Source organism: Schistocerca piceifrons, chromosome 1 (assembly GCF_021461385.2).
Source record: "Schistocerca piceifrons isolate TAMUIC-IGC-003096 chromosome 1, iqSchPice1.1, whole genome shotgun sequence".
NCBI classification, from domain to species: domain Eukaryota; kingdom Metazoa; phylum Arthropoda; class Insecta; order Orthoptera; family Acrididae; genus Schistocerca; species Schistocerca piceifrons.
The window spans coordinates 586,980,535-587,006,423 of NC_060138.1; the positions used below are offsets into that span (position 1 = coordinate 586,980,535).

A 25,889-nucleotide genomic window follows, 5' to 3' on the forward strand; every position below is an offset into this window, starting at 1 on the left:
TTAGAGGGTCTCAGGAAAACACAAAAAGGGCTTCAATTACAAAGGGTGCAGGCCAAACGCAGGAAGAACTTAGATACAGAAACCATCGGTACAACAGTTGTAAATTTTCGTAGCAGTTTTGGAAAGGTACCAGAGCTCCAAGCAATAATAGAAAGTACTGATGCTCGAATCATTATAGGCACTGAAAGCTGGCTAAAACCGGAGATAAGCTAACCCACTATTTTTGCAAAGACCTAACAGTGTTCCAAAAGGACAGGTTAAACACAGTTGGCGGTAGCATGGCTGTAGCTGTTAGAAGTCAAGTATCTCATCGAGAAATTGAAGTAGGTAGTTCCTGTCAGTTAGTATGGGCAGAGGTCATCGTTAGCAATCGGAATAAAATCATAACTGGATCCTTTTATTGAACTCCCAATTCCGATGATACAACTGTTGTAAGATTCAAAGAAAACTTCAGTTTGATTTCAAACATGTACCCGACTCATACGATTATAGCCGGTGGTGACTAATTTACCCTCGAATACGTTAATGAAAATACATGTTTAATTCTGGAGGTACACATAAAACATCACCCGAAATTGTGCTAAATGCATTCTCTGAAAATTATTTCGAGCAGTTACTTCATGATTCCCTTGCAAATAGTGAACAGCTGTGAAAACATCCTTGACCTCTTATCAAGAATTAATCCTGAGTTAATAATGAGCAACAAACCGGATACAGGGATTAGTGAACACAGGGTTGTCGTAGAGAAATTAAATACTGTAACCCCCAATCCTTCAAAAATAAATGAAAAATATACCTATTCAAAAAGCAGATAAAAATTCACTTGACGCCTTCCTAAGAGACAATCTCCACTCATTCCAAATTAATGATATAAGTGTACACCAGATGTGGCTCGAATTCAAAGAAATAGTATCGGCAGGAATTAAGAGATTTATACCAAATAAATTAACGAACGACAGAGCTGATCATTCTTCGTACACAAAACAGGTCAGAAACACTTGCAGAAACAACAAAACACACATGCCAAATTTAAACAGATGCAAAATCCCCAGGATTGGCAATCTATTACAGAAGCTTGAAATTTAGCGCGGACTGCAATGTGAGATGCTTATAATAGTTTCCACAATGAAGCTTTGTCTCTAAACATGGCAGAAAATCCAAAGAGATTCTGGTCATATGTGAAGTATGCTAGTGACAAGACACAATCAATGCCTTCTCTGCAAGATAGCAATGGAGATACTATCTAAGACAGCACAGCAAAAGCAGAGTTGCTAAACACAGCCTTCCAAAAGGCCTTCACAAAAGAAGACTAAGTAAATAGTCCAGAATTTGACGCACAAACAGCTGCCAACATAACATGGAAGTAAATATCCTCAGAGTAGTGAAGCAACTTAAATCACTTAATAAAAGCAACTCTGGTCCAGACTGTATACCAATTAAGGTTCCTTTCAGAGTATGCTGATACAATAGCTCCATACTTAACAATCATGTACAACCATTCGCTTGACAAAAGATCCGTACACAAAAACTGGAAAGCTGCACAGGTCACACCAATATTCAAGAAAGGTAGTAGGAGTAATCCACTAAGTTACAGGCCCGTATCATTTACGTCGATATGCAGTACAATTTTGGAAAACATATTGTGTTCAAACATTATGAAGACAGTTTATTGACATGGATTTAGAAAACATTGTTGTTGTGAAACACAACTAGCTCTTTACTCACATGAAGTTTTGCGTGCTATTGGCAAGGGATTTCAGATTGATTCCGTATTTCTGGATTTCCGGAAGGCTTCTGACACTGTACTACACAAGCGGCTTGTAGTGAAATTGTCTGCTTATGGAATATCATTTCAGTTATGTGCCTTGATTCTTGACTTCCTGTCAGATAGGTCACAGTTCGTAACAATTCATGGAAAGTCTCCGAGTAAGACAGAAGTGATTTCTGGCGTTCCCAAGATAGTGTATAGGACCTTTGCTGTTCCTTATCCTCTTTTTTAACAATTTGGGAGACAATCTGAGCAGCTGTCTTAGGTTTTTTTGCAGATGACTCTGTCATTTATCGACAAATAAAGTCATCAGAAGATGAAAACAAATTGCAAAACGATTTAGAAAAGATATCTGTGCGGTGCAAAAACTGACAATCGGCCCTAAATAACGAAAATTGTGAGGTTATCCAAACGAGTGCTAAACAATAAACTTAGGCTACATGGTAAATCAGTCAAATCTAAAGGCCATAAATTCAACTAAATACTTAGGAATTACAATTACGAGCAAGTTAAATTGGAAGGAACATACATAAAATGCCGTGGGGGAAGGCTAATCAAAGATTGTGTTTTATTGGCAGGACACTTAGACAATGTAACAGATCTACTAAGGAGACTGCCTACACAACACTTGTCTGTTCTCTTTCAGAATACTGCTGCATGGTGTGGGATTCTGAAAAAGTCACTGAAATGATACAGAATTTGGGATGGACATCATTAAAACAAAGTGGCGGAATCATCTCATGAAATTCCAATCACCAACTTTCTCCTCTGAATGCGAAAATATTTTGTTGACACCGACCTACATAGGGAGAAACGATCATCATGATAAAATAAGGTAAATCAGAGCTGATACGGAAAGATATAGGTGTTCATTCTTTCCACGCACTATACAAGATTGGAATAATAGAGAATTGTGAAGGTGGTTCGATGAACCTTCTGCCAGGCACTTAAATGTGATTTGCAGAGTGTCGATGTAGATGTAGATGTGTGTGTATGTAGCAATTTTCTCTCTGTGCTCGCAATTAGTTGTAAGGATTGGGGCGTATACTGTGGAAAAGTATTACTCTAAACAGGTGTGGAGTCTAACTGCTGGAGAGCATTTGTAATCCCCATGGCACAAGGAGGAATGAAGCAGCTCTCGTACCATGGAAGGCATTTCACTTACAGAAATCTGCATGGAAGAAAGAAGTTCGATGCTGAGAAAGAACAGAACATAGCATAGCTTGACCCTGAAGTAAATCACTTGAGTTGCACGGCTGAATATCTACACCAATCTAATAAGGAAGTGTTAAAGCGGTAGTGTTAGGTGTAGCTGTATGGAGTACCGGGTATAGAATAGGTGTTGCTCAAGCAGTCAAAACATTGCCACACTAGCTAAACACAGCAGTCATCAACCACTCATAAACACTCCAGTATCATTATGTTAGCCATGGCATGTAAGTCTGAATGCTCAGGGGAACACTAGTCCTTTGAACTGCAATTCTAATGTCTTAATCAGTGCACTGTATGAGTTAGTAGAATGGCGTACGACTGTTGTTTAGTATTAGAAGAAGATACAACGGAAATGATGGGAAAGTGATGCATGCATGCATGCTAAATGGAAATGCCTATTGTGCCAGAATATTCTCTGTGTTCCAACGCATACAAATAGCTTCTGGGAAATAATCATTAATGAAGCCATTGAAATTAAATTTACATATAAGCACCTCAACAAACATAACAACATGCAGCTGAGTGAAGTATGTGATTCCACTCTCTCAAAACTACAGCTGCTGTGATACTCAAAGTGAAAGATTAGAGTAGCTATATATCCTGGTAACAAAGGAACTGGTTGTCCTAGTATGGATAAGGTTTGCTTGAAAATGCCAGAAAACAAACATATATTCATATATGAAAACAACATCTCTTCATTATACATAACATTGCGGCATCCACAGAATGCAAACTCTGATCATCATTTCAAACTACACTAGCGAGAGATGAACAAGTGTACATGAAGGTGTTAGTCACTGCGGTGTAGCGTGAGTGAGCACCATTAATTTTTGCCTGCCTTTTTTTTTTAATACCATAAAACATGGGATGGACTGACAGGATGCTAGTAAACTGTTTTAAGTTCTACACTGAGAGTTAACAATCCAAATAGTTGCCTGAAGACATTACTGTGGATTGAAATACTACTAGGCCAGTGTCTGAGGCACTACACTGCCAACCTCAGGCTGTGCTGTGTATGTTAATGCATGTAGTAACCACTGTGGATGCAATACAAGTTATAAACAAAAAGGTTTTATTTACTTCAAGTGAGTGAATTTTCTCAGTCAGAAAATTTCATGTTACTAAGTATTTCAAATTTTCATAACATTAATTTGTAAAAACCCTGTTAAAAATGAAGAAAAACATTGTACTGCATGTTCTCTCTCTCTCTCTCTCTCTCTCTCTCTCTCTCTCTCTCTCTCTCTCTCTCTCTCTCTTTTAATGCCTTCTCCCACACATTAAGATATTGCTTAGGAGTACCTAACAGTTGTCAATGTTGTACCTCAAACAATGTGTAACAGAAAACCTAGTATTTATTTTTGTAATAGCACACCTGTCACTTGGAGGAGGAAGACTTGGTAGCGGTGGGCAAGGATCTCCAAGCAAGCATCGCAAAGTAAGTGCAGCACCTTCTGCTAAGGATTTCAAGCAGTACCCTCCCTGTTAAGACAAAGAACACAAATTTCACATTAAAGAAAAAGAACAACACTATAGGAAATCAATACTCAATATTATGATTTTTTTATTATTACCATAGTAACAACGTAAACATTCAGAAATTACAAAGTGGTCTCCAAAACACAACAAGAAAGAACTCCAGTACAATAGCTAATATGACATAAGATTGAACAAGGTGAAAAAAATATTGAAACTCATTAAGCACAAGTTTGAATTAAATGATGAACATAATTCAAGAATAAATAAAGAGAACACTGTAGCACAAGAGGAAACAACTGACTTAAATACAAGAAATGACTACAAAGTAAACTCCCAGTTAGCTATGTTAATATGGACCCCAGACCAAATGCACAATTTAAAATATGGAAAATCCAAAATACACACGTTTTTCCTGGAATCTGCTGCTTACTGTATGTACAAAACATGCTACATGTCACATCTGAAAAACCAGTACTTAGTCACCAGAAACTGATAATTTATTTACAAAATTACACTTCAAGTACACTGCATTTCATTAACAACTGCTTGCATTTGTGACCCCCCCCCCCCCCCCCCTTGATGATGTTTCTCATTTTCCAGAAAGCCAACATACCAAAACAGTCAAATAAATTTTTTCCAGCATACTCTACATGAGATAATTGCATTTCAGTGCCTTGATGTATGTGATACAGCTTACTCAATTGCCTTGGCTTTGCTCTCTTCATCCATCGAACACACATTGTTCACTATATCCATGTCACCTAGCTGCTCAAATACAGATTCACAGGCATCGATACAACACCACTCATGAATTTTTCATCATCTACATTCTCACAACCAAAAATTTATATTCTGAACAAATATGTAGGTTGGAACACTGCTGTGGAGACACTATGCAATGGAATCTACTATAGTCGCTGACAGCACACGTTGTTGGCATACCTACCTTACCTCCGAGCAAATTGAATCGCCCATCCCACATCACCGGCATGCGCACAATCAAGGGAAACACAGTCACTTGTGAGCGAGCAGTCTAACATAACGGTGTCACAACGTTTTCGAAACAGGAACAACAGAGTTGGATCAAGATTGCATGTGCCAGAGGTCGTACAGCAAGACAGTGTCATCAAGGTCTTCAAGAGGCGTGCAGGGAATTGGCATTGCCATACAGAACAGTGGCATGTTGGGTAAAAGCCTTCCACGAAGGTCAGCAAACTGTGGCAGACATGCATCGGGTATGTCATACTAGCATCTCTGAAGAAGTAGTTCATGCTGTTGCTGCATTAGTGGACAGTGATCAATGCCATACAATTTGTGAGCTCACCCACAAAACCAGATTAGCACATACGACTGCTTCGCATCCTGAAGGAATGCCTGGGCATGCAAAAAACTGCATCACAATGGGTTCCGCATGACTTGACAGAAATGGATGCAGTGTGTGAGAGGGTGAGAGAGGCAAGGAGGTGGAGATGGAGGAGAAGGGAAAAGCAGGAGAAACAGAGGTTGACAGGTGGTAGGAAGAGGCAGCATGGGCATGGGATAGAGAATGAGGCAGGAGTGTGTGTGTGTGTGTGTGATTTAGTTATTGTGAAGAGGTGCAATAGTGTGCTATTCACATTAAACTGACTGACGATGAGAAGGAGAAAGGTGTGACATTGACGACAAGGAATGCAATCGAATGTGTAAGGAGAAGTTGATACCAAAAGCGAAAGTTGATTAAACTGATGGTGTTCAAATTACAGAGGGGAGAGAATTTCAAGCAGCATGGGATTCACAACTCCACCCTAAAATAAAATGCCAACTGAACACAATAAGTAATTCATTTGCAATTTGTGTTGTTGTAGTAGGACCTTGGTTTGTAGGTTTTAACTTTATAGAACCTAGGAAGTGCCAATAGAACTTAGAGGACTTAATGGTCTACAAAGAACAGTACAGGATTTTCATAGCAAAAGTATGGTCTAAAATGTATTTTTGTAGAATAGCATGGTTCTTCAATATATTTTTATAATTACTACTAAGAAAATCAATAATGTGGATTTGCACATTCTAAGAAAAGACATAATAAATAAATTTACACACTGCAATGAAATGAAAAATGTGTATGGCACAATATCACTGGTCCTTATAACTCTATAAAGTATCGCACACTGTTGCATCTGTAACAATTCGGTCTACTTATTTGTTAATTTAAAAAGTATAAAAAATACAGCCTGCACTGAAATCAGCACTGATTATGAAGCATTGTCGCTTTGAGAAAATGTCCACATACCACTGTGTTGGTATAAATCCAGCCAGCTTTTACTTAAATGCTGTCTGATACTAGAGGGGTGTACTAAAAGAACAAATCAGTGACTCTTAAAGGTATTTATTTTTGTAGTTATGGAGTAAAGTTGCATGGTGTGCTCACTCATCTTAAGCAGCGCATTTTAAGTGTAATTTTGTCATGCCTAAATAGAAATCATCAAAAACTGGTCTCTTCCAGCAGTGGATTGCGGAAGACTCCAATTTCACATCTGACAGCTAAGTAATTTTTTGCTAAGCCTGCCAAAAACATGTAAGTAAAAACAGATTACTTTTGTCATTATTTTATCTTGCCAGTCTTTGCTTCTTTGATTTTCGACACAAAATTTAAAATTAGTTTATTCACATGCATGTGCAATTCAACTGAAGTTGACATTCTACAAGATCACGTTCTTATTTTTTAGTTACTGCCATCTTAGTGTTTATACGTATGATGATAAAGAAATCACATTTTCTTGAACACAAAAATTCCACAGCTCACATTATGGGCATCACTAACAATAACAACAAACAACATATTCAATCAATAATTTCTTTTATATCAAGTAGTGTGCTGGTCATGTTTGATGTAGGATTGTGAGAGGCTTTAGTGTTGGCTAATGGGCAATTAAAAAAAAAAATAAAATACTTTAACAGCTTCGTGTCAAATATCAGCAGCTGCATTATACCAGATGAGTCGACATTGTGCAAAACTTACTTGGAACTAGTGTATGAAAAGGCTATAGCTGATATTAAAATTGACACTGATGACAACTAAATTTGGCTTTCATTCGATGAGAAAACAGATAGTTGTTTGCAGGCCACTGAGTAGAGTTATGAAGCAAATTCAGACAATGTTAATTATCTGAATGTCATCACTTCCATAAAACATAGGCAATGAAAGCAGTGCATGTCAGTGAAGTTGTCTGGAGGCATGAATCTTATGTGTACCATAATTAGTTGGTATTTGGTGTGACATCTCAAAGCAACGATGGGGGCACACTAATGTAAGTGATAAATTCATATGCAGTGCAAGTACTGTGTGCAAACCTTGTGTATGTGAGTGATTCAATATGCACTGGAAGCTGGCTGACCAGGCACAAATAAAAGAAAAAAAAAAAAAATACACATGGTCTATATGATTCGCTCATGTTACAGCACTACTCCTGTCAAGGTTACTAAGCACTGTGATGCATTGTTGAAACTCATTGTAACAATTCTTTGTTGTGGACTCTTTATGGCAGAATTACTTGCTGTGCCATGAAAAGAATCTTCTTCACATCTAGGTTTGATTCAAGGAAAGCAGAACTGAAAATTGAGTCCCCTGATGCATTGCTGAGAAAATTTAATGTACATAAATGAAGTTTCTGAAGCAGTGTTTCAGAAGTCTTTCTACTTGTAGCATAAAAATTAAAACAATATACATTTTGGATTTGCATACATTTTCACTATGCAACTATTCTCAAACAATAGTAGTAACACTATTGGTTAAAAATATTTGATTCTTTCAAATTGAGAGTGAAGAATCTGCAGTTCATTAAGAGCATGAATTGCGATTCATAATCTGAACCAAGCAGCAATCTCTTTCTCACCAGAGGAGATTCGTTTTTCAGTCTGCTGTATAATTTGGAAGTGTCCAAATAAATAATACATGAATACATTTAAGTGCACACAAACTGAGTGCATTGTGCCGAACGCATTTCGCCCACTGACAGTACATGAAAGGAAGAGGTGTGCTGTGCAGAGCTGTGGGTACAAGGAGTTTTGCAATTCATTGCTAGATAGCAATGGCATCATTTTCACAGCAGCAGTTGACTATATCTTCATAGTTACACCAATCTGCCACGACAAAAAACCTTCCAAATCAGTCTACCTATTATTAAAAACCATATCAAAATCTCTGCAGTAATTCCTGAGGTAAGTCCCAACGTACGAAAAGAAGCAATCAAGAGACATCAATGTAGATATGTAGACCCTTAGCACACACAGATTCATTATTGAGCCTAACTGCCATAATTTTGTGACACAGACTCTTTGTGGCAGACGTTTTCACCCCACCATGCAAAGAATCATGTTCGCATCTACGTATAACTGAAGAAAATCAAAGCTGGAAGGTGAGTCATCTGATGTGCTGCTGCAAAACTTTATGTAAACGAAGCAATACTGCACCTCATGCTGGAGAAGATTTTCCAAAACATTTTATTTTATGCATAAAAAAATTGGAAACCACAAGTTTTGTACTCACATGTTTGTTCAATATGCAATTGTTATGAAACAACTGACCTCAACTGAATGTCATTTAGACAACTTGCATGCCCCTAACCAGGTATCCAACCTGCGAAAGGAGAGCACAATGTGGAATCTGAGCCACATTTCATTTCTGGCGAAATGCCACGTCGTTGAGAGGTGAATGCTAGGTTAAGATGCAGAATGAAAAGAAGTGACTGAGCTGGGATTTGATTCCACAACCTTTCAGTTTCTAGCCACATGTTCTACTATTGGCCTACGACATCAGATACGAATTTAATCACGCTTCCTGCTCTCTCTCTCTCTCTCTCTCTCTCTCTCTCTCTCTCTCTCTCGTCTTGGTAGCTGTTCACTACACAGCAGTGGCATCATTTTCACTGTGGCAAGGAACTTTAATTTATCATAATTAAGACAACTTCTATGAAATATTTATAAATTATATACACAAACCTTCCTTGTGAGTCGGTATATTTACTAGTCTAATCTGAATTAAAATATAAAGACAGACGAGAGCAGACAACTTGAATTTATATACATAGATACGTCACACTGGGAAATTAGATTCCACGGCACCAGGAAAACTTTACCTACTACTGTGTAAGGAACTGCGAAAGATGAATACCTGTACTATAGCCTGCGCTGTCAGGGATGTCCTATGCATCCTTTGGCCAGGAGAGGATAGGGACGGAAAAGCTTTGCTATTGTTGACAGACTGTGTTGCCCATACGTTACAAGTGGGAGCAACACTGAAGGAATTCGATCCCAATATGAACCATTGCGCCAGTCTTGCCTATGGCTTACACCATGTAGCAGAGGGCATCTGAAATAATGTTCCTGTGGGTTAACAGTGTCATTTCTTCTGTTAAGAAAATACAGTTTCGACTCACATTCAGTCCTTTAAGGAAATAGCTCCCAACATTTGCCTTTCACCTAACCCAAACTTTCACACTGATGCACCTGGCTCTTGGAAGCTTTACATTATGCAAAATATTGACAAAAAGTCAAGGAGGTAGTACACACATTTAAATATAATGAATCAGCTTTTACTGAAAAAGTTCACACAGCTCTTAAGACTGTTGCATCCTTGGCATTTTTAAGAGTTCATTGCCAACATCCACCAGTTTCAATTCAACAATTGCAGTCCTCATCTCTATCACAAAAAGATAATGTAGACGTGATCTCCGATGTGCAGATGTATCTGGAGAAGGTACCTGGTTCAGTGGGTATACAATGCCTCACTACATTAAGGGACAGTCTTCTGAGGAATACTGGATACGAAGAAAGTGTGTAATTTTTCCGGGGGAGAAGTTCGAGGGTGGATTGTAATGGAGGTAGATTTTGAGCAACTGTGTTGTAGAAATGCAGTAAAACCCCTATTTTACATTTTCGTGCAGTCCAGACTTAAAAAATGCAAAATTGAGGAAAATGTAGCACGGGGGAAAATGTTCAACAAAAACACATGTATCTGGCATATGTGATAAAACATTGCAATCCTCTCCAATACTTCGTACAAAATGTGTCTAACTGTAGGAAATTAAATGCACAATACAATCTTTATACAATAATTTGTGGTAATGCATTTCATCAGTTCTTAAAAGGTCACAGATGTGTAACAGCAAGTAAAAACTTGTCAAAAAATTGAAATTGGTATCTGAGTACAAGGTTATCAAGCTGTTTTCTGACATGCTAGAACTGCAAATTATACATTCAAAACAAGCGTTTTTGGTATATCATCCTTTGTACTCACCCAGAAAAAAGCAAAAACTGATGAATAGTTAAATTAAACCAAAACCATCACAGTAGCTAAGTCATTAAACCGCTCGCATTGAAGTGGACATCTGCTTAATGACATACTTTGTTGTCATTGCTGTTATTCTTTAATGCTTTTCTTATGGGCTATGCTTTATATTCTCACCATCATTAAAGGATTATTTCAGGCTTGATGAGAGAAACAGAGACGTGAACAAATGACTTTACCTGCCCAATTGACATTGCAAACTTATTAGAAGTCAGCTCAGTGAATTTTTGTACACTGTCTAACATGTAAATTTGAAAGAAAGCTCATGTGCTACAGCTTCATTTCATGTCCTCTTATCACTGCTGCCAATGTTTACAATCTACAATGTGTGGTGTGTGCAGTGTGCAGTATATACATTAGTAGTGTATGTAGTTGTTGCAACTGTATCGTGTCTTATTTAAAAATGTAAGTCTTTAAAATGGAATACCGCAAAACCCTTGTTCTATTTATGTGTGAAATCTCTGTCACAGAACATCATCTGCACAAAAACTGTATTTTCAGCACTTCACAAAATGCTTTCAACCCTACCAGCACTTCCGTCATTGAAGGGCCACTAGCTCACTCCACACATTCAGTAGGTGAGCTCATTTTATATGTGTTAGCATAGTGTGGTGGCTGCACTGGCTAATGGGTGACTTAACAAGCCGCCAGCAAATAAAGAGTTCACTAGCTGGAAATGGGCGACACTTCCTCAATTATGACCCAGCATATTCTTAGAGAGTCCGTGTCTGAATTTAAAAGGTTTGCCATTGATATTGTTACCAAATACAGTACATCGAAAATACATTCAAAGAGATGAGACTGAGTTACAAGTGCCACAAAAAAAGGTGGTGGCTGGGCCCCTTCCTCACGTTCTGGCTCAGTCCAGAATACTTTGCGTCAACTGCCTTCTTTTCCCATTACTGCTGCAACCTAGAAGTAGCCGTATCATAACTGCGCGGCGAAGCTAAATATTGCACTAGTGTTGGCAATACTGATCATGGATTATGTCAGCATTTCCTCTCTCACATCTCCCCTGTCCACAACAGCCCAAAATATTCCCTTAATTCTGCCACCAGCCATGGTGGGAACCATCTGTCTTTTTATTTACTTATTTATTTATATAAAAACGAAGATGAGGTGACTTACCGAACGAAAGCGCTGGCAGGTCGATAGACACACAAACAAACACAAACATACACACAAAATTCAAGCTTTCGCAACAAACTGTTGCTTCATCAGGAAAGAGGAAAGGAGAGGGAAAGACGAAAGGAAGTGGGTTTTAAGGGTGAGGGTAAGGAGTCATTCCAATCCCAGGAGCGGAAAGACTTACCTTAGGGGGAAAAAAGGACAGGTATACACTCGCACGCACACACATATCCATCCACACATACAGACACAAGCAGACATATTTAAAGACAAAGAGTTTACACGTCAAGTTCCATAGGACCACAGTGAGGAGCAAATCTCCAAGGTCATGGAATGTGTCAGTACATGAAATTACAACATAAAAGTAACAACAGATTAAGTAAAATGTTTATGAACCCAAAAAAGTACATGCAACAATATAACATAAGAATAGAATAGAAGAAGTGACTCATGAGGAAACTCTTCAGTTTCAATTTGAAAGCACATGGATTACTGTTAAGATATTTGAATTCTTGTGATAGCTTACTGAAAATGGATGCAGCAGTATACTGCACACCTTTCTGCACAAGAGTTAAGTAAGTCCGATCCAAATGCAGTTTAGATTTCTGCCGAGTATTAACTGAGTGAAAGCTGCTTATTCTTGGGAATAAGCTGATGTAAACGAGAAAAGACAGTAAAGAATATATATATTGAGAGGCCAATGTCAAAATACCCCAACTAGTGAACAGGAGTCGACAAGACACTTGCGAACTTACGCCACTTATTGCCCGAACCACCCATTTACGAGCCAAAAATATCATTTTAGAATGAGAAGAGTTACCGCAAAATATAATACCACACGACATAAGCAGATGAAAATAAGCAAAGTTCACTAATTTCCATGTCAAATAATCACTTACTTCCTTCAGGTACCGTTTGAATAATAAGAATGGCAGCATTAAGTCTTTGAACAAGATCCTCAATGTGGGCCTTCCACAACAATTTACTATCTATCTGAACACCTAAAAATTGGAACTGCTCAGTTTCACTAATCATATGCCCATTCTGTGAAATTAAAACGTCGGGTTTTGTTGAATTGTGTGTTAGAAGCTGTAAAAACTGAGTCTTTCTTTGGTTTAGCGTTAGTTTATTTTCCACAAGCCATAAACTTAGGTCAGGGACTGCACTATTTGAAACAGAGCCAATGTTGCACACAACATCCTTTACTACCAAGCTAGTGTCATCAGCAAGCAGAAATATTTTAGAATTACCCATAATACCAGAGGGCATATCATTTATATAAGTAAGGAAGAGGAGTGTCCCCAACACTGATCCCCGGGGCACCCCCATTTGACCATACCCCACTCAGACTCCACATCATAGTCATTCTCAACATTGTGAATAATGACCTTTGCTGTCTATCATTAAAGTAAGAAGTGAACCAGTTTTGAGCTACGCCCCGTATTCTGTAATGGTCCAACTTCCGGAGCAATATTTTGTGATCAACACAATCAAACGCCTTGGTTAAATCAAAAAATATGCCTAGCATTCTAAACCTTTTGTTTAACCCATCCAGTACCTTACAGAGAAAAGAGAATATAGCATTTTCAGCTGTTAAATGACTTCTAAAGGCGAAATGTACATTTCATAGCAAATTATGGGATATAAAATGATCAATTATCCTTACACAAACAGCTTTTTAAATAACTTTAGCAAACACTGATGGCATAAGTGCAGGGCTAACAAGTGCAGGACAGTACTTTAATATTCTGCTAGCCACTCCATCATATCCATGAGAGTTCTTAGTCTTCAGTGATTTAGTTATTGACTCAATCTCCCTCTTGTCTGTATCACAGAGGAGTATTTCAGACAATCTCGGAAAGGCATTTGCCAAGAGAGTTATATGATTCCCTGCAGAAACTTAATTTTTATTTAATTCACCAGCAGTGCTCAGAAAGTGATTGTTAAATACTGCACATATATCCGATTTATCAGTAACAGAAATATTTTTACTACGAACTGACTTCATTTGTCAACATTGTGCTCCTGACCACACACTTCCTTCACAACTGACCATATGGTTTTAATTTTTTCCTGTGAATTAGCTATTCTATGTGTGTACCACATACTCTTTGCCTTCCTAATAACATTTTTAAGCATCTTACAATACTGTTTGTAATGGGCCACTGTAGCTTGATTGTGACTGCTACTAACATTTTGATATAATTCCTGCTTTATTCTACATGATATCCTTATCCCACTAGTCAGCCACCCAGGCTGCCTTTCACTGCTGGTACCCAGTTTAGAATGTTCTAATGGAAAACAACTCTCAAATAGCATGCAAAATGCATTACGGAAAGCATTATACTTGACATCTATGTTATCAGCAATATAAACATCCTGCCACTCTTGTTCCTTGACGAGTTTTAAAAAACTCTCTATTGCTGTTGGATTAGCTTTCCTACATAGTTTGTAATTATATGTGACATAATATGTGTGTGTTTGAGTACAAAAGTCTTTTAGTGTTAAAAATTTGTGCACCGTGGTCTGAAAGGTCATTCACACTTCTACTAACAGTATGCCCATCCACTTATGAAGAATGAATAAAAATATTGTCTATGGCTGTGCAACTGTTCCCCAGCACCTTAGTTGGAAAAAAAAGTCTGCAACAGATCATATGAATTTAGGAATCTACCAACATCCTTTTTTTTGCACAATCATATACAAAATTAATATTGAAGTCACCACATATAATTAATTTCTGGTACTTCCTATAAAGTGCCACTTATGACTCATTCAGTCACATCAAATGTCAACAGGAACAAAACGGGACAAAGTCAAGCGAGATGTCAAGTAAGAACTTAGAACTGAAAATTTTTAGCACTGATCTCTTTCACAGAGGCTACAGATTTATGGTGTAGAAATGCGAAAAAAGGAAAATCGGAGAATGTAAAATCAAAATTCCATTGTATACACCACTGACCACTTGTGCTACAGAGAGGTTTTTCTCAGCCTACAAAGCCATACTGAGAGAGACAATATAAAAAATTTCACTTCACAAAAATTAGGAATGTAAGTAACTGTGTATCACAATACCAAAACGAACCAAGAAATTTTACTAGTTGTAACTTATTAGCAGGAGCTTTGGGTCCACTGACCCCAAATCACTGCCAATTCCGACTTCAGTTGTGTCGAGCGAGAGCTCATTGGAGGGCAAGCTGAAGGTTTGTTGTTTTTCCTGGTGGAAACTAGTTCTGCCTCGTGCCGGTGATGGCCTTGTGTTGGTTAGAAGCAGGCCAGGTGAATGCCTGTAACCAATCTGTCTGCGGCCTACACACACTGGACCTACACCTGGAGTTCTGGTCTGGAGTGCGATTTTATATGACAGCAGGAGCACTCTCACGGTTATTCCACACATCCTGACAGCACATTTATATCTCAGTTTGGTGATTCGATCTGCTGTGCTGCCATTCATGAACAACATTCCAGGGGGTGTTTTCCAGCACGATAATGTTTACCCATAAACCAATGTTTTAAGCCAATACGTTCTACAGAGAGTGGACATGTTGCCTTGGCATGCTCACAAGGGAACCTCCCCATCGCACCCCCCTCAGATTTAGTTATAAGTTGTCACAGTGGATAGGCCTTGAAAAACTGAATACAGATCAATTGAGAAAACAGGAAGAAGTTGTGTGGAACTGTGAAAAAATAAGCAAAATATACAAACTGAGTAGTTCAAGGGAACATCAGCAACAATAAGGACGATGGGAAAGCAGGAGCGCCGTGGCCTCGTGGTAACATGAGCAGCTGCGGAATGAAAGGTCCTTGGTTCAAATCTTCCATCGAGTGAAAAGTTTAATTTTTTATTTTCAGTTTATGTGACAAACTCTTATGTTTTCATCACTTTTTTGGGAGTGATTATCACATCCACAAGAAAACCTAAATCGGGCAAGGTAGAAGAATCTTTTTACCCATTCGCCAAGTGTAAAAGTTAGGTGGGTCGACACGACAACATATTGCTGTCATGTGACGCACATGCCATCACCAGTGTCATGCCATCACCAGTGTCGTATAGAATATATCAGATGTGTTTTCCTGTGGAGGAATTGGTTGGCCTATGACCTTGCGATCAAATGTTTTCTGTTCCCATTGGAGAGGCACGTCCTTTTGTCTACTAATCGCACGGTTTTGCGATGCGGTCGCAAAACACAGACACCAAGCTTATTACAGTGAACGGAGATGTCAATGAACGAACGGACAGATAATAACTATGCAAAAATAAAGAAAGTAAAATTTTCAGTCGAGGGAAGACTTGAACCTAGAACCTCTCGTTCTGCAGCTGCTAACGCTTCCACGGGGCCACAGCGCTCCTAACCTCGCATCGTCCATTATGTTGCTTATGTCACCCATGGAGTACTCAGTTTGTATATTTTGCTTATTTTTTCACAGTTCCACACAACTTCTTCCTGTTTTCTCAATTGATCTGTGTTCAGTTTATCAAGGCCTATCCACTGTGCCAACTTATAACTAAATCTGAGGGGGGTGCGATGGGGAGGTTCCCTTGTCAGTCACCAGATCTGTCTCCAATCATCAGATGACAACTCCACCACCATCCATAAGAAGCATTAACCATCCACATATTTACCGATCTAGTGCGACACAATGCATGCATGTTGCATGCTTGCATTCAACATTCCAGCAGTTGTGTTGGTTATTAATGTAAGAGCATTTCATGTTTCCGATAGCTCTTCTAGTGCTTATATTAACATGTGAAATTGCAACATTAATCGCTTAAAATACCTGGGCAAATATATTCATGTAATTTCATTAATCTAAATTAATTATCTTTTGGTGCTGGGATTTTATATTCTGCCAGTGTATATCCAAAATGCAGAAACAATGAAAATTCACAGCAAAAATGCTGAAACAGGCAAAAACTTCAACTACTTAATGGTAATCAAAATTTGACAAGTGGATGGAACTAAACATTTTTTGGATTTAATCTGTGAAACCGAATGTCACATTGATAAGAAAATTCGAAATATGTAAAACTAGAAATAATCTGTCTCTGCAGGTAGTTTTAATGTTCAATTATTACACAATGTTAAATACATAGATCATTCTTAAAACTCAATAGATGGCCAGGAATCACTAGACAAAAATTAGAAATAACGAAAAGCAGAATCAAGGTAGAGAAACAGATAAGAGAAAAGGTAAGAGTTCAGGATGTCACAGTGACTATCATGAAAATGGAGATGTGTGGAACATACACAAGAAAGACCTTTTTTCCCAAATCTCTGGGATCTTTTCCTTTTTTCTCCAAATGTGGAATTCCTTAAACAGGGGTTTACTTCAAAAGCACTGGAAGTGTGAGCAAAATCGAAATTGGAATAGTTTTAAGATATTTCAGTACTCTTTGATTAAAAGTTCACTGTGTTGGAAACTAATATATAGATAGCATCGAACTGACAGGTCTTCATTCATATTCAATAAATGTTTCATTCGGCTAATTGCACAGGAGGAACAAGATCAGTAAAAAAACTGTTTTCATTGATAATAGTAGTTTTCTTATTTCTTGAAGCACGATGTATTGACAGGAGTTATTGCTACTGCTGACTGAAGCTGACTAGAGCAGAGCAATTTAATGAAAAAAATCTTATCAGTATCAAATTCTGGCAAAACTACAGCAAATTTATCTGCTGGTAACTGCTACTTTCTGCACTGTCCTCACCACCATTACAATAATCTACTTCCACTTACTTAAAAGTAAAGATATCACCACAAGAAACAATCCTGAAATATCTTACTTGCTAAAACTTGTGATGACTTTCCACTCTTCTTTACGAAAATAATGATCATCTACAGCAACTAACAGTGTAAAATAGCCAGCTTCTTAAAATTAGTCCAATGCAGTCTGTTGATTCCATAACAAATGTGCTCAGACAATAACAAACAGCCCAGCCCATAAACAGCACAGCCCATAAATTGTTCAATGTCATTACTTTTTCTGAACACTCATTCAATAGTTAGCTTTTACATAGTGAATTATGTCTAGGTCCTGAGATGTGCTAGACATGGATTTAGCAAAACAAAAACAATGATGTTTCTTTGGATGTGGAGACCATCAGTTCATAATAAGAGCTCCTTCCTCTGATATAAACTTTGCATTTAAACTTTTAAGAAATCCTGCTTTGCTCCAAGCATTTCTACTGAGAAAGTTAGTTTTTTTATGTTCTTAAGATACCGGGTTTTAAATTTCTTCATCAGAAGTAAAAAACACACACATTCACACAAACACAACTTTCACACATGTTGCCACTGTCATTTATTGGCATTAAGGCCCAACACAAGTTTTTTCTTCATTGTACATGTCTATGAATCAATGGCTGTTCTAGGTTTTTAATCGCAATCTACTGTTTCCATGTTGTTATCACTCCTGGAAGTTCCATTGTTAAATCATGGTTTTAAACTTCAAATTATTAATTCTGGAAATTTTCCATTTTCATTAACTTTAACGCAAAATTATGCATCATTTTTTCTTTGCTATTTTTATCTTAGTCGCATATTTTCACTTTAACAGAGTAAATGTCAGTTGGAAGTAATGAGTAAAGCAAACCCAATTCCATAAAAAAGAAAATGTTTCTGGATTCTTATCAACCATCATAAAGTACTAGTCTTTCAATTTTCCATTGACTCCACATAAATTTATTGCATTTCTAAACCAGTATGGACAGATGTATGATGTGCCCAATCTTGGGTGTGATTCCCCATCTTCACTCGCAATACAATTTCACCTGAAGGAACAGTTGGTTTGTTGATTTGACGGATGGGACCAAACAGCAAGGTCATTAGTCCCATTGGATTAGGGAAGAATGGGGGAGGAAGTCAGTCACGCCCTTTCAAAGGAACCATCCTGATTTAGGGAATTGCAGAAAACCTAAATCAGGATCGCCAGACATGAGTTCGAACCACCGTTCTTCCGAAAGCATGTTCAATGTGCTAACCACTGGGCCAGTTCGCTAGGTATAGGAATGTATGCACTCCCTATTTCATGAAGCGGTTTAAGAGCACTATTATCATCCTTTGGAGGACAAAAAAATTATTTTTTGTACTTTAAATGTAGAAACCTTAGCTTCAACATCCACATTCTCTTAATTTTCCATAAAGTACACAAAGAAATCTGTACCAAACTATATTTCCTAGCTGTATCAGCCTCTTTAACATTGCAGTTGTTATGAGATTACAAAGAACAGCAGCTGGTAAATTACAAGTTTGTTTCATTTACTGGTTACTATCGTACTTAAACTTTCATGTGCATGCAATTTGACATTTTGATAAACAACATAATGTGGTGGTGATTTTGTTTATTATCAGAACGATTGCTATGTATATTCATAAAATGAATGTAACAATCAATTTCAGAATATGTCACTTACCTCTAGCACCACAACAACTTTTCCACTTGCCAGACACATTAGAGAAGACAGTAAATGTGCATAGCACACAGGTGTTATGTTCATTTCCCCCTGAAAATGATAAAAAATGTAAATTTCTTCATGTATTACTGACAACAACAGTACAAGGTAAGCACAAAATACACAAGTTAAGCACAAAACACAAAAATTCATCAAAGTTTGATGAAGAATAGAGGAAAGGGCATGTACAGAACAACAGAAGGGCAATAGCAGATATATGGACAGAAGGGATGCATGGGGAAAGAGGGAAACATGTACAGAGCGTGAAGCAGGAGGCAAGACAAGAAATGTGTACAACGACGGACAGTAGAAGAAAAAGTCAGCAGGTGTTGGGCAGAGGGGTCGATTGTGGAGGAGATTGTGGGCAGAGGGTAGGTGTGTCGGACAGGGCTGTAGAAGGGAAGGCAGGAGGGGGACATGTGAGGTACATGGGTGGCTAGGTGGAATAGAGGGGGCAGGGCAGGGGGGAGGGGGGGGAGGAATGGAACGGGGCCAGATTTGGGATTGCGAGGAGGCCAGGTGGAACTGTGTGGAGAGAGGCGGGCAATAGGGTATGGAAAGAACAGGGAACGGGGGGTTGGGGGAGACAGGAGGGTAGGGAGGGGACAGGGATTGGCAGAGAAGGGGAGGGGAGAAGAGGATGAGCAAGGAGGGGAGAAGAGGGATGAGCAAGGAGGGGAGAAGAGGGATGAGCAAGGAGGGGAGAAGAGGGATGAGCAACGAGGGGAGGGGCAACGTGGGGAGGGGCAACGAGGGGAGGGGCAACGAGGGGAGGGGCAACGAGGGGAGGGGCAACGAGGGGAGGGGCAACGAGGGGAGGGGCAACAAGGGGAGGGGCAACGAGGGGAGGGGCAACGAGGGGAGGGGCAACGAGGGGAGGGGCAACGAGGGGAGGGGCAACGAGGGGAGGGGCAACGAGGGGAGGGGCAACGAGGGGAGGGGCAACGAGGGGAGGGGCAACGAGGGGAGGGGCAACGAGGGGAGTGGCAGGGGGAAGGGGAGGGGCAGGGGGAAGGGGAGAGACAGGCAGAGGGGGAAGGGGATGGGGGGCATGGGGAGGGTCAGGGGCATGGCGAGGGGCAAGGAGGGTAGGGGTGGGGGCAGGGGGAGGGGCAGGGAGGGGAGGGGGCAGGGAGGGGAGGGGGGCAGGGAGGGGAGGGGTGGCAGGGAGGGGAGGGGGGCAGGGAGGGGGCATGGAGGGGAGGGGGAGGGGCAGGGAGGGGAGGGGGCAGGGAGGGGGAGGGGCAGGGAGGGGAGGGGGCAGGGAGGGGAGGGGGCAGGGAGGGGAGGGGGCAGGGAGGGGAGGGGGAGGGGCAGGGAGGGGAGGGGCAGGGAGGGGAGGGGCAGGGAGGGGAGGGGCAGGGAGGGGAGGGGCAGGGAGGAAGGGAGGTGTAGCAAGGGGCGAGGGGCAAGGGGTGAGGGGCAAGGGGGGAGGGGCAATGGGGGAGGAGCAAGGGGGGAGGGGCAATGGGGGAGGAGCAATGGGGGAGGGGCAATGGGGGAGGAGCAAGGGGGGAGGAGCAAGGGGGGAGGAGCAAGGGGGGAGGAGCAAGGGGGGAGGAGCAAGGGGGGAGGAGCAAGGGGGGAGGAGCAAAGGGGGAGGAGCAAGGGGGGAGGAGCAAGGGGGGAGGAGCAAGGGGGGAGGAGCAAGGGGGGAGGAGCAAGGGGGGAGGAGCAAGGGGGGAGGAGCAAGGGGGGAGGAGCAAGGGGGGAGGAGCAAGGGGGGAGGAGCAAGGGGGGGGGAGCAAGGGGGGAGGAGCAAGGGGGGAGGAGCAAGGGGGGAGGAGCAAGGGGGGAGTGGGAGAGAGGCAAAGGGATGAGCAAGGAGGGGAGGGGAGGGGAGGGGATTGGAGGGAAGAGGAAAGGGGCAGAGTGAGGAGCAAGGGGTAGACAGAGGAGTCACAACAGGGGGTGAAACATGTGACATGAGTAAGATATGGTGGGTGGTGTGGGTGACATATTGGGGAGTGTTCTATTACAGAGAATCTCATAAAGAAAAATATTTCTTGTGTGAGCAAAAGTACAATATCAGAACCTGGTTTAGAAACTGCACTGAAATATTTAATTTTGCTTTTCTTATGTTTGCAGAAGTTGAACTACACTATAAGGTATGTATGCATTTTATGTATGACGTAACTTATTTTTACAGCTTTATGAATTAGTAGTCTTTTGAATTATTTTAACAAATGTATAAAACTGAATTCTGCACCATCTCACAATGGCCTATCACCCTTTCATCTTTTTAAGAACTTATCTACTGAACTCAAATTTGTGATACAATTTTTTAAGACAAACCATGTAAAGGAAGGCATAAACCTGTAACCATAGTTTAAAACACTAAGAAAGTATACAATGTAGATGACAGGTTGCCACTCACCATATAGTGGAGATTTTCAATCGCTCACAGATACAACAAAAATACAGCTAAACAAGTAAGCTTTCTGTCAGAAAGTCTTTTGAAAGCATGCGCACGCAACACACACACACACACACACACACACACACTCACTCACTCACTCACTCACTCACTCTCTCTCTCTCTCTCTCAAATCAATTGCACACAAATGACAACTCTCTCTGGCTGCCTTGGAAACCAGAAACAGTGGTCCTGTGTCAGAAGACTGCGAAAGCTTATTTGTTTACCAACTTTTAGTTGTGTCTGTATGTGACTTAACATCTCCACTATATGGTGAGTAGCACTCTATCCTTTTCATAATACTGCCATTATTCCGTCCGTAATTTTCCACTGTTCAAAGTATAAAATGTAGATTGAACAATCATTGATTGAACAATCATTGATTGAACAATCATTGATTGAACAATCATTGATTGAAAAATCATTGGTTAAAAATGTATGATACAGATGATCGAATAGTGAAATCAATAAAAGGAGAAAGTTTTATACGAATAACTGCAATAAATCTTTATGGAGGCTGGGAGGGATTCAACGAATGGTGACCAAAAGCAAACATGGGAAATTATCTTATCATGAATGATTGTGCAATTTTAAAAATAATTCAGCTGATTTTGTGCAAAAATTTCTAATTGTGATTATGTTGAGCCTACTACCTCACATTTAAAAAAAAAAAAAAAAAAAAAAAAAAAAAAAAAAAAAAAAAAAGGAGTAACCATAGCAGTGAGTAAATGCCTGTGGCCCGACACCAAAAAAACTAACACAATTAGCTGGGAGGATTAATTTTAGGATACCTGGGATTAAAAGATAATATTCTTACTGAAAATCTGGAGTTGTTTAAGATAATACCTAGTGAACACCAAAAATGTTTTCTCGACCAAATAGTTGAAAAAAATATTTCTAGAAGCTTGGAAATTGAAAGTCATCTTTCAACAGCGCAGTGTGCATCTCTTCTCTAACATTCATTGCACTAAAAACATTAACTCACAACTGTAAGAAAAGAATAATATTCCACCAGTTTATTTGATACGTCACGTATACTGCAAAACAAAAGGGTTAAGCACCCTGAAGGGGAGGATGAAATGAAATAAAACATCATGTAGGTGACATAATAGTCTTTAGAGATACAGCAACTGTATTGATATTTACGGTTCCTCAGTCACTCCAGATCATGTTCAGATTTACGTAGTTGTTCAGCATATGTGGTTCTGAATAGATATGACAGGTTGCTGACACAACTATCTAGATCTGGAGAAGATACAGAGTGATCAAAACATGTAATCTAATTAAAAATTTGCAACTCAGGTGGAACAATAAATGAGAATTATCTTAAATTAAGAATGAAACTTCACGAGTTGAGACGGTACGTAATGTTATTGCAATAATTACAATCTCAAGTCAAATTCACCAAGAACCTGGCAGTCTGAGCCCACTTATCACTAGGACATCGCACCCCCTCTAGCCTGGATGCATGGATGCTCGAATTATTCTCAGGGTTAAGACCTGGCTGAAACCCAAAGTGAAAAGTTCTGAGATATTTAGTGAGTCATGGAACATATAAAGGAAAGAAAGAGGAGCGGGAGTGGGGGAGCGTTCACTGCAGCTGATAAAAATATTGTCTCTATTGACGTCAAAGTTGAGTGTGACAGTGAAGTTATCTTGTCAGTTATAACAGGTCTAGGTTAAACCAAGCTAATTGTTGAATTTTTTATTGGCCACCAGAGTCCGCTGTGACAGCTCTAGAGTCATTTAAGGAATTTCTATTGTCAGTAGTGCATAAATACTCAGATCATGCATTACTAGTTGAAGGCGACTTTAACCTACTAAGTATAGACTGGAATGTCTATGGATTCAATGTATCTGGTAGACACAGACAGTCATGCGAAGTACTTTTGAAAACAGTTTCTGATAACGGTCTTGAGCAGCTAATTCAGCTGCCCACACACAATGGAAATATCTTAGGCCTTGCAGCTACAAATAGTCTGGAGCTTATTAACATCAGTAAAGAAACGGGGATTAGCAATCACGGTGTCATTATAGCGACTTGGGTATGAAAGTTAATAATCAATCAAGAAGGATAGAAGAGTACTTCTGCTAGAAAAAGCAGACAAGCAGTTGTTAGCATCTCACTTACAAGTGAACTGACATCACTTGGTTCCAGTAAGATGAACATAGAGGAATTATGGGCAAAGTTTAAGCAGATTGTTAATTGTGGTCTGAAGAATTATATGCCTAGCAAGTGGATTAAGGACGGAAAAGACCCACCATGGTTTAGCAATGAAATCTGGAAAATGCTGAGGAAGCAGAGGCTGTTGCACTCTCAGTTCAAAAGAGAATGTGCAAATGATGATAAGAAAAGGTTAGTAGAGATTTGTGTATATGTGAAAAGATCTTTGTGCAAAGCACACAACTACCATCACAGTCATACCTTAGCAAAAGACCTGGCAGAGAACCCTAGAAATTCTGATCCTATGTAAAATTGCTAAGTGGGTCTAAGGGTTCCATCCAGTCACTTGTTGACCAGTCTGGTGAGGCAAATGAAGATAGCAAACTGAAAACCAAAGTTTTAAATTTCACATTCAAGAAATCATTCACGCAGGGGAATTGTACAAACATATCGTCCTTTGACCATTAAACAGACTCCCCTATGGACAACATAGTAATAAGCGTCTCTAGCATGCAGAAAAAACTTAAGGAGTTGAAAACAGAAGTGATCAGGTCCAGATGAAATCCCAAATCAGTTTTTCAATGACTACTCTATGGCACTGGCCCCCTTACTCAGCTTGCATTTATCTTGGATCTCTAACCCAGTGCAATATCCTAAATGACTGGAAAAAGTACAGGTGACTCCTGCATATAAGAAGGGCAAAAGAAAAGAAATGCAAATTTCAGACCAATATCCCTAACATCAGTTTGCTCCAGAATCCTTGATCATATTGTCAGTTCAAATATAACAAATTTTCTTGAGACTGAAAAGCTTATGTCCACAAATCAGCAAGGATTTAGAAAGCATTGCTCATGTGAAACTCAGCTTGCCTTTTCTCACTTGCTATGCTGTGAACTATGAATGAAGCCCAACAAGCAGATCTCTCTATTTCCAGATTTCTGGAAAGCATCCGACACAGTGCCCCATCGCAGGCTGTTAAAGAAGGAACAACCACATGGAATAGGTTCACATATATGCGAGCAGCTTGAAGACTTCTTAAATAATAGAACCCAGTATGTTGTCCTTGGCAGTAAGTGTTCATCAGAGACTAGGGTACTGTCAGGAGTGCCCATGGGAAGTGTCACAGGACCCTCATTATTCTCTATATACATAATTGATTTGGCAGACAGAGTTTGTAGCAACCAGTGATTGTTTGCTGATGGAGCGGTGTACAGTATGGTGTCAAAGTTGAATGACTGTAGGAGGATACAAGATGACTTAGATAAAATTTCTAGTTGGTGTCATGAATGACACAGTAGAGAAATGTCAGTAACTGTGGACGAGTAAGAAAAACAAACCTATGATTTACAGATAAAGCATTAGCAGCATGCTGCTTGATACAGACACATCTTTTAAACATCTGGGCATAATGTTGCGAAGCAATATGAAATGAAATGAGCATGTGACGATTGTAGTAGGAAAGGCAAATAGTTCAACTTCAGTTCATTGGGAGAATACTAGAAAAGTGTGGTTCATCTTTAAAGAAGACCGAATATAGGACGACAGTACAAACTATTTACAAACTATTCTTGAGTACTGCTCGAGTGTTTTGGAATCCGTACCAGGTCAGATTACAGAAAAAAAAATAGAAGAAATTAAGTGGTGGGCTGCCAGATTTGTTATTGATAGGTTTGAACAACACACAAGTGTTATGGAGATGCTTTGGGAAATCAAATGGCAATTACTGGAGGAAAGGTGATGTCCTTTTCCAGGAACAGTGTTGAGAAAATTCAGGGAATTGGTATTTGAAGCTGAATGCAGAACAATTCTGTCACCTCCGACATACATGGCATGTAAGGACCACGAAAATAAGATACGAGAAATTAGGGCTCAAATGGAGGCAGACAGACAGTTGTTTTTCATTCAGTCTATTAGCAAGTGGAACAGGAAAGGAAATGATAGCAGTG

At 39.7% G+C, this 25,889-nt stretch overlaps 1 protein-coding gene across 6 annotated transcripts in view; it reads right to left on the bottom strand.

Moving 5' to 3' along the window:
- The window catches only part of LOC124802797 (histone deacetylase 6), a 345,030-nt gene that overhangs the window by 190,756 nt on the left and 128,385 nt on the right, over positions 1-25,889 (bottom strand). For all 6 annotated transcript variants that reach the window (XM_047263842.1, XM_047263812.1, XM_047263803.1 and 3 more), the window contains 2 exons: positions 19,325-19,414; positions 4,353-4,459 (listed from right to left, as the gene is read on the bottom strand). In XM_047263842.1, coding sequence (XP_047119798.1) covers positions 4,353-4,459; positions 19,325-19,414 — 197 coding nt within the window. The remainder of the gene's footprint in view (positions 1-4,352; positions 4,460-19,324; positions 19,415-25,889) is intronic.